This window comes from Marmota monax, unplaced genomic scaffold (genome assembly GCF_021218885.2).
Source record: "Marmota monax isolate L192 unplaced genomic scaffold, Marmota_monax_Labrador192_F-V1.1 WCK01_AAM20220418_F8-fsc00211, whole genome shotgun sequence".
Taxonomy (NCBI): Eukaryota; Metazoa; Chordata; class Mammalia; order Rodentia; family Sciuridae; genus Marmota; species Marmota monax.
In genome coordinates, this window is record NW_026694080.1 from 1,535,468 (window position 1) to 1,549,331 (window position 13,864).

Sequence of the window (13,864 nt, forward strand, 5' to 3'; positions counted from 1 at the left end):
GCCTACGCTGCCAGCGTAGCGGCTGCCTGGAGTCGTGCGGCCCTCTCATTCCAGACGCTCGTTTACGCCGCGCAGAATGGGAGGGCGCGATTCCCAAAAGCGGCCTGCGCCAGGGGCTCCCGGCCGTCCCACAGGCTGGCACAGTCTTACGCTGCTGACGCAGCGCGCCCAAGATGGCGGCGCAGTCGTCGTCGGGGGTGGCGGCGGCAGAGGGGGCGGCGGCCGTGGCGGCAGCGGCGACGACAGCCGTGACGGCTGCGGTGGCAGCGCGGGACCTGGGCCGGGGGGAATGAGGCGGCCGCGGCGGGCGAGCGGCGGAGCCGTGTAGCAGAGAAGCGCCTTCCCCTCCCTGCTTCCCGTGGCCGAGCCGGGGACGCGCGCGCGCGGCCGTCAGGAGCGGGCTCTCCACCCCTCCACTCCCGCGACCCGCACCGCACCCCCACCCGGGCTCGGAGGATGATGAAGCTCAAGTCGAACCAGACCCGCACCTATGACGGCGACGGCTACAAGAAGCGGGCCGCGTGCCTGTGTTTCCGCAGTGAGAGCGAGGAGGAGGTGAGGCGCTGGGCGCGGCGGGGTCGGGGTCGGGGTCGCGGGCGGCTGGCGGCCACGGCGCGGGGGGCGCGGCCGCCCGGCGGGGTGTGCGCGGGCAGCGGACTGGGCCGCCCCGCTCCGCGCGACAGAAGTTCCGACGGAATTCCTGAGGCGGGGAAGAGGGGGACACAAAAGGGCTGGCGGGGCGGAGGGGAAGCGGCTGTGAGCGGGGCCGGGGTGGACGCGCCCGCCCGGGGGGATGCCAGGCTGCCGCCGGGGCTCTGGGGGCGGCCGCTGAGCCACCGGGGAGCGCCCGCGGGGAGCAGGCAGCGGCCGGGAGGGCCGGTCCCCGGTCCGGACCCCCAGCTCTGACCCAGGAAGGGCAGCTCCGCGCTTGTCAGCCCAGCACATGTGTGCAGAGGCCGCCGTGCACGAGGCGCAGGCCGGCCTTTGTGGCAGAGAATTAATTTTGTCGGCTTCGTTGGCAGGTTTGGGGTTTGTGAGGGATTCTGTGTGAGCCCACGCCAGGGACCGGGGTTGCATTAGGAAGATTTTGGACGTTGTGCACAAGCCAAAGCCAGCTGTTTATTTTACAGTGCGCTGGTTAGCCCTATGGTGTAGCCTGAGAAGAAAGGACACTTGAAAAAATAATTTCTGGGGAATGATTTTTTTTTTTTCGTTTTAATTGGGAAGACCAAAAGTGGCACTTAAGATCTCTGCGGTTCCTCCACTGACCTCTAGCAAGACCCTTAGGGTTAAATTTGCCAGGAAAATAGAAATGTTTTAGAATCTGTGTCTTTTTGCTTCGGGTACTTAAAAAAAAAAAAAAAGAAAGAAAGAAAGAAAGAAATCTCGTTTCCCCAAAGCCGTTTCTGTGGTGATGAAGGGAATTCAGGGAAGGCACATGTTTTGTAAATCCACAAAGAATAGCTGCTTTGGAAATTCATAAGATGCCTGTGGGAACACATTTTTCTCTTGTGCATGGTGGTAAAATGGCAGTTAGGCTGGAAACAATGAAGGACGGTGAAATTCAATATGTTATATTCCAACGATCAGCAGTGGGCTAGGGTGGCAGGGTTGCAGTACAGTGTAAGTGTTGAAATGGGGGGGAAAAGGAACTTGACCCGTTAGTTATGAAAAGAAGCTGTGATGAAAGAGACGGACGGACTGCCAGGAGTTGCTGCTGTCCAGAGATATTTAGGAGGAAGTGGGAATTTAAATTACTGCCTGAAGAAAATCAAGGAAGCATTAATTGTGCTCTTGAGGGATCCCATATGTGCCCTTTTCCCGCAAAATAGAAGAAAAGATATGGAAATGTATACTTTGTGACCTAGCCTATATTAAAAACGTCCCTCAAAGAGATGCTTGTAAGAGTGATACTAATCAGGGCCATTTTGTAAATTATGTACTGTTTTGGAATACATACTTGAGTAAAGTGAAATTATTGGTGGTGGTTCCTGTTTCAGAGGTTTTGATCTCTTCATTATCATATCATATTATGGGAAATCAGATGGTATCATAGGTTGTTAACTGGAGGGAAAGCAAATTAGCATAATAACGTTTTTCTACACTATGCTTAAGTCTGAGAGCACCCTAATTATAAGTAGAAGGGTGTATAATTTTGTCATGAATGATACAAGACTTTTTTTTTTTTTTTTCAAATCATACTTGAAATTGAAAGCATGTGAGTATTTGGGATGAATTGGAGACCTTGTGTAGATCATAAGCAAACTAATAAAAACTTGATTTTCTATTTTCTGTTAGAAGTTTTATCATGTACTGATATTAGCAGAGTTAATGTTGCATGTTTACTTGAATGTTTAGGCTGTCCAGCTGCTGCTTGCAAATTAGACTAGCCATAGGACCTGCGTTTTTAAGAGCTTAAGATCTTAACCTGTTGAAAGAAGTTTCTTGAATGGATTAAAAGATTTGCCTGATCATGGAGTTTCCTTTAGTGATTTCTTTTTGAACATTGGTTAATGAGCAGAAGAATCATGTAAATCTTTAATTACAGATTCAGTGGGTGTTATAGCTAAAGCCTGTGAAGAACAAGAAAAATAATGAAGTGGGCCCATTTTAGACTTATTCAGTTCATTTAAGCAAGTATGTTTTAAATAAAGAACCTACTATGGGTGCAGCTTTCTGTCATGTGAGATTTAAAGAAAAGCATTCCTTCTTATCCAAAAGTAGTTTTAGATGGGGTTTCTTAATTGAGAGGGATTTTGGACCACAAAATAATCTCCAGAACACTGTTCAACTTTCAAATTATATAATTGTGTTGGAAGGGAAGTGATTTGTTAGTTCCAGAAGAACTTTTATGTTCTCAATAGATGTGCCAGAGACTGGAAGTATTAGCCGCCACACATTGTGGGAAAGTGAAATTCAAACTTAACAGGACATTCAACCCAATTTTATTTTTTAATGGGAACTAATGGCTTTAATCAAGATAAATAGTTTACAGAATATTATTAGCATAATATAGTTCTAATGTAAGTATAAACATGAACCTTGATTCATAAATTTAATTAGCTAGTGTCAAGAAACAAAAACAAATGTGAGGAAAAAGATGGAACTATTAGAAGATAATTGACCATTGAATAAAACCCTCTAGCATTGTGTTTTTTTCAGCCTCAGAAAACTTTACTTATAGGCCAGTAGTGAGAACAGCTGAAATTCAGATCCAGGTTAGGATGTGTGCACATGGAATGTTTACTGAGTGCTCATTGAATGTTGGGAGTGAAGGAGACAGGCATGAAAGGAGGGGGCTCTGGGGTTAGTGGGAGAAATAGAAAAAGAGGCCCAAACACAAGATGAAAAGGAGTTCTCTGTCTTCCAGACTTCTGGCTTCTTTTCCTGTTGATAAACTAAAGTTAACCAGAAAAATTCTCCATAACAAGTTCTACTAATTATTTGATGTTTTGATGCTGGACATCAAACAATACATGCTAGGCCAGTGCTCTGCCTCTGAGCTGCACCCCCATCTCTTACTAATGTCATTAACATTTTGATAAAATCTTGAGTTTGGGGTATTTGTGATTATGAACACATTTCCTTAGTCCTGTGAACCTAATGTACAGGGGACGTGCTCTTAACCAGCCCCCACTCCAGTCAGCTTGGCTCAGTGAACATTGGTTACTCATCAGGCCACTGGGTTCCCTGTACCCCAGGCATGGTCTCCCAGAAGTGAAATTGTGTGCTTATAAGGAGTCACGTGTACTTATTCTTGTATCTGTTCATGCTCATCATATTTGTTGTTGTAATTATGCGACTTAATTAAATATGCCATAGGTCAGTGAAATTTGAGTTCAAAAAGGAATAGTTTATGAGGAATATTTTAAATGCTTTGGGAAAAGTCTATAAATGCAAGTCACTAAAATAAAATTACTGCTCAATTATATATGGCAGAACAGACTGGAAGAGATTGGGAAGAAATCTTGAAATTTTAGAAGGACTTTGCTTCTGTATTACTTTATGAATGTTTTTAGGATTTTGTTTTGTTTTGGTACTGGGAATTGAATCGAGGGGTCCTTAAACATGGAGCCACATTCCCAGCCCTTTTTATGTTTTATTTTGAGATAGCATCTCTCAGTTGCTTAGTACCTCCTCACTAAGTTGCTGAGACTGGCTTTGAACTTGTGATTCTCCTGCCTCAGCCTCCCAAGCCCTCTCTCCCTTTTCTTTTTCCTTTCTTTCTTTTTCATTTATTTATTTATTTATTTTCAGCCTCTATAATGAGGGGGAAGGGACAGTCTTATAAGAATTTGTACTCTGTCTACCCTCTCTGGAGGAGGGATGAAGAATGTAACACAGGCATTCCATACAGTTGAAATATCTAGGACTATGAAATACTCTTAGAAGAGCCAGTGATACGGAATATATGAAGATAATGTCACGGTGCCTGGGAGAGTTAAAGCTGCTCCTGAAGGTCTTTCTTTCTTTCTTTCTTTCTTTCTTTTTTTTTTGTTAGACAGGGTCTCACTATTGTCTGGTGTGGTTTCAAATTCTTGGACTGAAGTGATCCTCCCACCTCACCTTCCTAAAAAGCTAGCACTATAAGGAGAAAAAAAATGAAGACTAACAAAATTGTGTCAGTTAGAATTCCTTGTGTATTAGAGCTGTTTTCAAAAAGAAAGGATAATGCTGGGTGTGGTGGTTTCATGCCTGTAATCCCAGTGAGTCAGGAGGCTGAGGCAGGAGGATCACAAGTTTGAGGCCAGCCTCAGCAACTAAGTGAGACTCTAAACAACCTAGTAAGACCCTGTCTCAAAGTAAAAAAATAAAAGTAAAAAGGGCTGGGAATGTGGCTCAGGGTAAAGCACCCTTGGGTTCAGTTCCACAGTAATGTCTCCCCCCACACACCACCAAAAAATAAATAAGTAAACACCAAAAGGATGAAATTTAAATTTTAAACTTTTCCACCAGCAGCCCTACAACTCTTGGCTGGGGGAGTGCTTCTGCATTTTCTTAGATCCTGGAGCTCACCAGGTTGGTTAGGGAGATGACTGACACTGAAGATCCTCAGTAAGCAGAGACTCTGGTGGCCTGAGTGTTTGTCTATAAAATGCCCCAGAGGAGCAAGGGGAAGGACGTCACTGCAGACCACACCTTCCAGCAGGCTCTAGAGAGGGGAGTAAGGCACAGGTGGCAATCCCAGGGGTAATAACCATGACGAAGGGCTTCCAGTAGATCCCAGGCTGGCTGGGGAGTATCTCATTGTCCAGTGTTACATCGTTCTAAGATCAGGATGGGTGTTCTGATATTCATTGGACATTTCTGCTCTTCATTTTTCAAAATCTTTCCCAGAGTCTGTTTTTTGTTTTATATTGTTGGCTTTTTTTTTTTTTTTTTTTTTTAACGGGGATTGAACCCAGGGGCATTTGACCACTGAGCCACATCTCCAGTCCTTTTTATTATCATTATTATTGTTTTTATTCTGAGACAGGCTCTGGCTGAGTTGCTTAGGGCCTTGCTAAATTGCTGAGGCTGGTCTTGAACCTGCAATCCTCTTGCCTCAGCCTCCTGAGCTGCTGGGATTATAGGTGTGTGCACCGGGCTGGCTTGGTGTTTTTTGTTTTCCCTTCTGCCTGTCCAATACCAGTCAGTTACTCATTTCTCCCATTATATACTTTTCTTCCCCCTTTTCCAGATGTGACTTCTGGGCTGAAGTCCTACTGCAATCCTCCTCACTGCACTTTTTTTTTTTTTTAACAACTCTGTGCCCTACTCTTGCTTTAAGGTGATTCTCATTTCTCTGTAAAAATAGTGAGGTATGCTAGACTCAGCAGTGCTTGCCTGTAATATCGGCTACTTGGGAGGATGAGGTAAGAGGATCACAAGTTCAAAACCAGTCCCAGTAACTTAGCGATATCCTGTCACAGAATAAAATAAAAGGCGCTGGGGACATGTTTCAGTGGTAGAGTGCTTGCCTAGCATGTGGGAGGCCCTGGGTTCAATTTCCAGTAAAACACCCGCGCACACACACACACGCGCACACACACACTCTTACACGGTTGCTTATCTACTGTGTGTGAAGCAGTCTTTAATTTTTCTTTACAGCCTAGTACAAAAGAGAAGGGGCTTGCTCAGGAATACCTTTGTTTACTCATCTCCTCAGCCCAGCTGTGGCTGGTCCCTGTCCCCCCCATCCCTCCTGCTGATTCAGCAGCCTCATTCCTGCAGTGTCTCATCTCTCCTGCATCCTTTCTTTCTCAACTTTATCATTCCAGGGAAAAGAGGCTATTATATTTCTCATTTTAAGAAAAACAAGGGGAGAAAAAGTTCTCTCTGTGCCATATTCCCTCCAGCTACCATCCTAGTTCTCTCTTCCCTTTCATGATAAGTTTTCTTGTCATTGCTCTCTCTGCTTCCCCTCCACCCATCCATCCTTTCCTGAACTCATTCCACGTAGGCACTTTCTTCTGTTTGCTGAATTCCTCTTCACGATAATTTACAAGTTATTAACCCAATGGCCAGCTCTTAATTCTTGTGTTTTTTGATTTTTCCTTTCTTCTTTTTTTATTTTATTAAAAATATATATGTATGTATATATTTAGCTTTTTAGGTGGACACAATATCTTTATTTTATTTGTATGTGGTGCTGAGGATCGAACCCAGTGCCTTATACATACCAGGCGAGCGTGCTACTACTTGAGCCACATCCCCAGGCCCCTCTTCTTTTTTTAAATATTTATTTTTTAGTTATAGGTGGACACAGTATCTTTATTTTATTTTTATGTGGTGCTGAGGATTGAACCCAGTGCCTCACACGTGTTTGGCGAGCGCTCTACCTCTGAGCCACATCCCAGCCCCTGTTCCTTTCTTCTTGACACACTTTCTTCATCAGGCTTCTAGATGATCTCCCTAGTTCTTCTTCCTTTCTGATTGTTCCTTCCTAGTATTGTTGTAGATTCCTCCACATTTCCTGACTTCTCTTCATTCCGGTGTGTGAGGACACAATCTTTGAGCCCTTTCTTTTCCTTGGACTCTTACAGTAAACAGTCTCACCCCATCTTTAAACACCATTTTTACACTTTGTTTTTGTTTTTTGGTAGTAGTAGGTATTGAATGCAGGGTCTTGCGTATTCTAGACAAGGGCCCTACCTCTCAGCTATATTCCTAGTCACCTCCACCCCTTTTTAAAATTTAAAAAAAAATTCTTTTTTGTAGTTTCAGATGGGGCAGCATGCCTTTATTGTTTACTTTTGGTGGTGCTGGGGGTTGAACCCAGGGCTTTGTGCATGCTAGGCAAGCACTCTACCAATTGAGCTATATCCCCAGCCCCGCTTATTTTATTTTTTTTAATGTGGTGCTAAAGATGGAACCCAGTGCCTCACATGTGCTAGGCAGTGCTCTGCCACTGAGCCCCAGCCTTTTTTTAAATTTTGAGAAAGGCTGACTTTGAATGATCCTCCTGCTTTAGCCTCCCAAGTTGTTGGGGTTATAGCTTGGGCCATCATACTTGGCTTTTTTTTTTTTTTTTTCCTTTGAAATATGGGGTATCCCTGCTTTGCCCAGCCTGGTCTCTTAATTCCTGGGCTCGAGTGATCTTTCCTGTCTCAGCTTTCTGTGTGGCTGGGACTTCTGAGCTATGCCACCACATTGGTGTACACTGATTACTTTTAAATGTCTATTTTTTTCTCCTGAAATCAAGACTTGAATGGCCAGCAATCTACTTGATATTTCCATTTGGAAATATGATAAATTCCAAAGCCTAAACTGATTTCTTTTTTTGGGGGGGGGTTGGAAATTGAACCTAAAGGTTTGCATATTCTACCACTAAGTTACACCCCTAATCCCCAATTGAATTTTTTTTTTAATGGAGAGAGAGAATTTTTTAATATTTATTTTTCAGTTCTCAGCGGACACAACATCTTTGTTTGTATGTGGTGCTGAGGATCGAACCCGGGCTGCACGCATGCCAGGCGAGTGCGCTACCGCTTGAGCCACATCCCCAGCCCCTCCCAATTGAATTTTTTAAAAAATATTTTTTAGTTGTGGATAGACACAATACCTTTAGGTCTTTTTTTTTTTTTTTTTTTTTTTAATGTGGTGCTGGGGATGGAACCCAGTGCCTCACGAGTACTAGGCAAGCGCTCCACCACTCAGCCCCAGCCCCAGCCCCAACTGAATTCTTTATTCCATCCACCGAAAAAACAAACAGCAACAAACTCCTGCTTTTCCTGCGGTAAAAGAAATCTTGATAATATCAGTTGCTCAGATGGGAAACCTTGGAAATTGTCTTTGCGTCTTCCCCTTCTCATCCCACATGTCATCTAGCAGAAATCACAACTCTAGCGTCTCCCAGCATTCACTGTGCTGTTCCTCCCTGGCCCGTCCTTGCCTCCTGCCTGACCGGTGCTGTGTCTTCCTAACCACTCTGCCTGTTTCTGCCCTCCTTCTAGCCGACTCTACCATCACTGCAAGGGTGATTCATCAACACAGAGGTCAGATCACAACACCTGCAGAGTACATCCAGAGTCTTAACTGTGACTTCTAAGGTCCTAGATGATCAGATCCCTTGCCACGCACGGCTGTGATAACATCTCTTCCCACTCTCCCTCTTACTCATGCCTCTTTTCTAGACATACTGGCCTCAGGGTCATTTTTCCCCCATATTGTCTGCCTGAATCACTCCCTCACATTAGGTCTTTGCTTAATGTACTTTATCAGACACGTCTTTAATGATCACACTGTTTAAAATATGGATGGTCTCTTGTCAACATGTGTCTCCAGTGCTTGTTATTATTAGACAGCACATACCACCACCAGACATATATTTATTTATTTATTGTCTTATTTCCTCCACTAGAATGTAAGCTAGTTTTTGAAGATTTTTGTGTTTTTATCTGTTTTCACTTCTCTGTCTTCAGTACTTAGAATGTAGAAATATCCAGTTGTTGAATGTGTGATTGAATGAATGACTCTGTATAGTCCCTGCTTTCAAGAAGCTTACTGTTTGCACTGGGATGTGGCTTAGTGGGAAAGCGCTTGACTCCCAAGCTTAAGGTCCTGGGTTTGATCAGACCTACCCACATCCACACCCACACACTTATGTCTAGTGGAGGAACTGATAGCCAAAACACACTGAATGCTAGTGTCTACCAGTAATACATTGATAACCGTGTTCCAGAGAATTCTCCCAGCTCTTTGCTTATTTCCAGTATTTTAGTGACAGGGTATTTGATAATCATGAGTATCAGCCCGATTCCAGTGAATGTGCTTTAGGTTGTAAATCTTTTCTGAGGCTTACTGGATAGTACTATAATAGGACACTCAGGATTTCTTTCAGACATTGAATATTGTGAGTCTGTGTCATCTTGCATAATTTAAAAAAAAATTTTTGGTTGTCAATGGACCTTTATTTTATTTATTTATATGTGGTGCTGAGAATCGAACCCAGTGCCTCACACATGCTAGGCAAGCGCTCTGCCACCAAGCCACAACCCCAGCCCCATCTTGCAGAATTTGTGTTGGGTGATTGATACATAAACTAGATCCCTATTTCTAGTGGCACAAGTACCTGAGGGCAAAAGATTTTTTCATTTTGCTGATATCCTAGAACCTTTTATTAATACATAAATATTCCAGAAAACCACAATCGAGATAGTTGCTATTTTAATGGCTTGTTGATAGTGGTTCCTAGTTAATAATGTATGTCAGATCTGAATTCTAAAATTAATTAATATTAGAATGGGTCATTTGGAGATGGAGGTTGATAGGGATGGTCATAAAATGTTCCCATGATCTTGTTCTTTATCTAGGTCAAGGTTTAAGAAACATGATGCAAAATTTGTGGGTGCTGTCCTGACACATTTGATTTATGGTGGTTAATGTTAGTGACAGAACAAAGGAACTTTCTCAGGTGGAACAGGTAACAGGATAAAAGAAGAGTAAGGAGTTGAGTTTGGAAATAAAATCCTCAAACTTAAAATTTAATAAAGAAACATACCCCAAATCAGTTTCTCTGAGTAAAGTCCTCTCAATACCCAAGAAAACTTCCTTGAACCCACTTTGAGAATTTTTGCCTTAATGTAACATGCCTGCAATCTTTTCCATAGCCTTCCTGAATGAAGCCTTTGTTTCTTGACCCTTTGAATAGTGAAAACTGTTCACCCATTCACTAACTTCTTCCTTTCTGAACTTAATTTATTGAGTGCCTATGTCCAGGCTGGATGCTATTCTGGGGACACTAGTGTCAGAACAAAAGTCCTTACTCTTGTGGAACATCAGATAAAATGCAGGGAGATAGTATTGAGCAAAGAAATCGTTGCACATGATGAACTTAGGCAGCAGGGAGTGCTAGCAGAAAGTAAGTGTGAGAGTGGGGGTTTTAGCATATTTTGGTTGGGTGGTCCCCTCTGAATGACAAGGCAGAGGGAAAAATAGTTACACTCCAACGTGGAAATGACTTGGTCTGGAGAAAATACAGGAAGCAGGCCAGTGTGGCTGGAAGCCAGAGCTGGGGGAGCATGGTGGGAGAGGTGGGAGGCAGCCAGCTGGGGTGGGGCTTCTCCTTGACCCTTTCCTGCCTCCACCACCAGGAGCATCCAGTGAAACCAGCTTCTTCCTTTGAATGTGAGGGGTAGAAATGAATGGGATGGTGAGAGTTTATTAGAAAAAGCTGTATTAAAATAATGTAAGAATGGAGATAAAAGGAAGTTCTATAGTTTTTTAAGAAGTTAATCTGAAAGGACTCCATCTCCCTCCAAAAATTTAAGACATGAGGGAAAAAAGGAAGATGACAAAGGGGAGAAGAAACTTCATGAAAAATAAGGGAATACTGTGTGATGACCTAACATTTCTTCAACTCTTCTTAAGACAATTTAGTCAGAAAGACTTGTTGGAAATTGGTAATACAGGCATGCAGTACAAAATTTAAAAAGGGTGTGGAGTGAAAGGTGATTCTCCTTTCATGTCTTCCTTTGCCACCAGTTCCTTGCCTTGCCCTAGATTCTACCACTGCTACTAGTTCATATATATATATATATATATATACATACATATATATATATATATAGTGTATGTATGTGCATGTGCATGTCAAGCTCTTGCACACTGGTCAGTCAGGTAGTTAGAACTGATATTGCAAATGAAAGATCTGGAATCAAGGCAGGTGCAGTGGTGCATACCTGTAGTCCGAGCTACTTGGGAGATTGAGATGGGTGGTCACTTGAGCCCATGAGTTTGAGGTCTGCCTGGGCAACACAGAGACCCTGAATAAAAAAATACATACATGCATACATAAAAGATTGGGGGACAGTTTTTGCTTAATAGAATAAAGATTTGCCAAATTTTCTTAGAAATTTATTAGAACCCATATCAGTTGAATACCTATACTTTTTCATCACTTGCCTAGTTTTTTGAGGTTTGTTTACATAAAGTGCTAAGACTAGTGTGTGTGGACATGGGGTCAGTTCTTGTGAGGCAGGCAGGAGAGAGCTGGAGTGTGGAAGTCAGTTTTCTAACTGACCTTCAAGTCCTAAGAAGCAGCTTAGCAGTTGTCTGGGTCAGACTGGGCTTGCTAACTCCTAGACTGTCTCATTGTTTAGACTACTTAGAAGAACTGAAAAAAGGAACCTTGTAAGCTTAAAGAACCTTTCTTTTCAAGGTAATGTATGAGCCTACACCTGTTAGGAAGCAGTTCACTTTAGCCACATGCTTAATCCCTGGCTGTGAAATGGGAACCTGTAGAATTATGGGTGGAATTGTGGTTTTTCAGCTCCTTCTGAGGCAAGAGGCCATGTCTTAAACTACTTTTGTTTCTTCTTCCCACCAGTCCCCCAAAATGCCAACAGAGCTGGGTGTGGAAAAACTTGACTTGAAAAAGATCATTGCAATTTAATCTCCTTATTTAATTTGAAATAGGAAAAAATTGCTAAAAGATACACCCATATTAAAATGTAATTGCAAAGTATTTGCAAAGCAGAGTAAGTGGTTTTATTTTTTTCTCTTTTGGACATCTCATCCCTTTCAGGGTATGCTTGTGCTTTTTAATGCATTTAATCAGAAGTCAACTGTTTCTGCAAGTCTGTTGTGTGTTTCATCCAAATACACTTTTAAAAATTCTTAGTTTAGAACACTTTTTCTGTATTTTAAATGGGAAATTGACAACTTGAGTGTCACAAAGCCTTATTTTATGGTGTATTTTTTGAGCACTTCTAAGACGAAATAAAGAAAGTGAATTTTTAGTTCAGTATCAGAGAGAATGAAAACTTTTATTTAAAAGGAATAAAAATTGAAATGTACAGCAAGTAGAAATAAAGAGAAAAGGAATATTATAAACAGAAAAACGATCCCTTAAATAGACTTTTTTTTTATACAATTAATCAGTCTCTTTGTTCATAAAACAGAAAGGTAGTTTTCTTTTCTCTGGGTTATTTATTTAACACCTTTTGGATAAGCTTTATAAGAGCAGCATTGCACTGATAGACAGAAGTGGACATGAACTCAGACATACAGTGCTTATGCTTCTATTAAGAAGAGGAAGGATAGTGATTTTTCTTTGAATATTTAGGAATTCTAAGAAAACATGCAATAAGAAGTTGCTTTTATGAAACACTTTTTTTGTATGTATAACTTGAATTAATACATCTTAAATATGTGGTTATTATAATAGTTCTTGGAAATTTGATTATTTAATATTTTCACTTGCTTTCTCTTTGCAGAAATGACTTACTTGCTAGACCATTAGCTGAGTATGCTTAGCCCTGGAGTTGATGCCCTGCCAGTTCTCAGAGATGACTGTACTTGATTGCATGTCTAAGAAATTATTTTAAATGCTTAAAATAATTTTATATTTATATTTAAATAATTAGTATGTATTTTTTATTTAAAATAATGCCTATGGATTATTATTATAATAAGACTTTTTAAAAAGTCTTTTATTTAAAGAAAGCTTTCTTTTTTGGGGGGGAGGGATTACCAGGGAGTGAACCCAGAGGTGCTTCGACACTGAGCCACACCCAAGCCCTTTTCGTTTTTTTCTCACTAAGTTGCTTAGGATCTCACTAAGTTGCTGAGGCTGGCCTTGAACTTATTTTTTTAAACTTTATTTTGTTTATATTTTTTTGTGGTGTTGAGAGCCGAACCCAGTGCCTCACATGTGCTAGGCAAGTGCTCTATCACAGAGCTACAACCCCAGCCCTGGCCTAGTGGTTGGAATTACAGGGAAATGACACCACATCTTTTTTTTTTTTTTTTTTAAACTTGAAGTACAGTGCTGTGGAAGAAAAAGGAAGAGAGATTCTTCTTGCATTTGATTAAGTTTGTGAATGAGGACTTGGCAAAGGACTTGAGGGATTTAGAGAAGGGTGTGCTGTGGCCAGATTAGGCAGAAGAGGTCAAGGTCAGTAGGGGCAATAGCTTATGTAGCACCACCTCTTTAGAAGAGCTTGGGTAGCTGTGCAGGGAGGGATGTAGTATGTATTGGATGATTTTTTTTTTCTGGCATAAAATCAGAAATCATGGAATATAGTATGTAAAGAATTGTTCTGTAAATCATTTTGGAAGTATCTGTGTCTCTGGGAACAGGGATGTTTATTATTTCTAGAATTTCTGGCCAACCTCTCCTTCCTCAGAATACTCTTGTCTCCTTTTTGGAGAAAGCCCATCCTGAAGGGGACGAAGGGCCCATCTTTTAGTGCATAAACTGAATGGGCCATTATGCTACGTCCCTTTTCTGGTGTGCCTACATGAATGCAGTACTAAGGCTTCAGTAGTTGGCTTTTCAGTGCTTGGTGTCTGGCTCCTGAAGAGGCTGTGTGGAATCCCAGGGAGGGCATTGGCTGTGTACTGACCAGATGCTTGTGCTGAAGACCCGGGCTGTGGCTTT

General features: G+C 42.1%; 1 protein-coding gene across 1 annotated transcript in view; it reads left to right on the top strand.

Moving 5' to 3' along the window:
* The first annotated feature begins 314 nt into the window (after positions 1–314).
* Nudt3 (nudix hydrolase 3) overlaps positions 315–13,864 on the top strand; it is a 109,483-nt gene continuing 95,933 nt past the window's right edge. Inside the window, exon 1 of the mRNA XM_046464390.2 lies at positions 315–555. Within this exon, the coding sequence (XP_046320346.1) occupies positions 457–555 (99 nt within the window). The 5' untranslated portion in view covers positions 315–456. The remainder of the gene's footprint in view (positions 556–13,864) is intronic.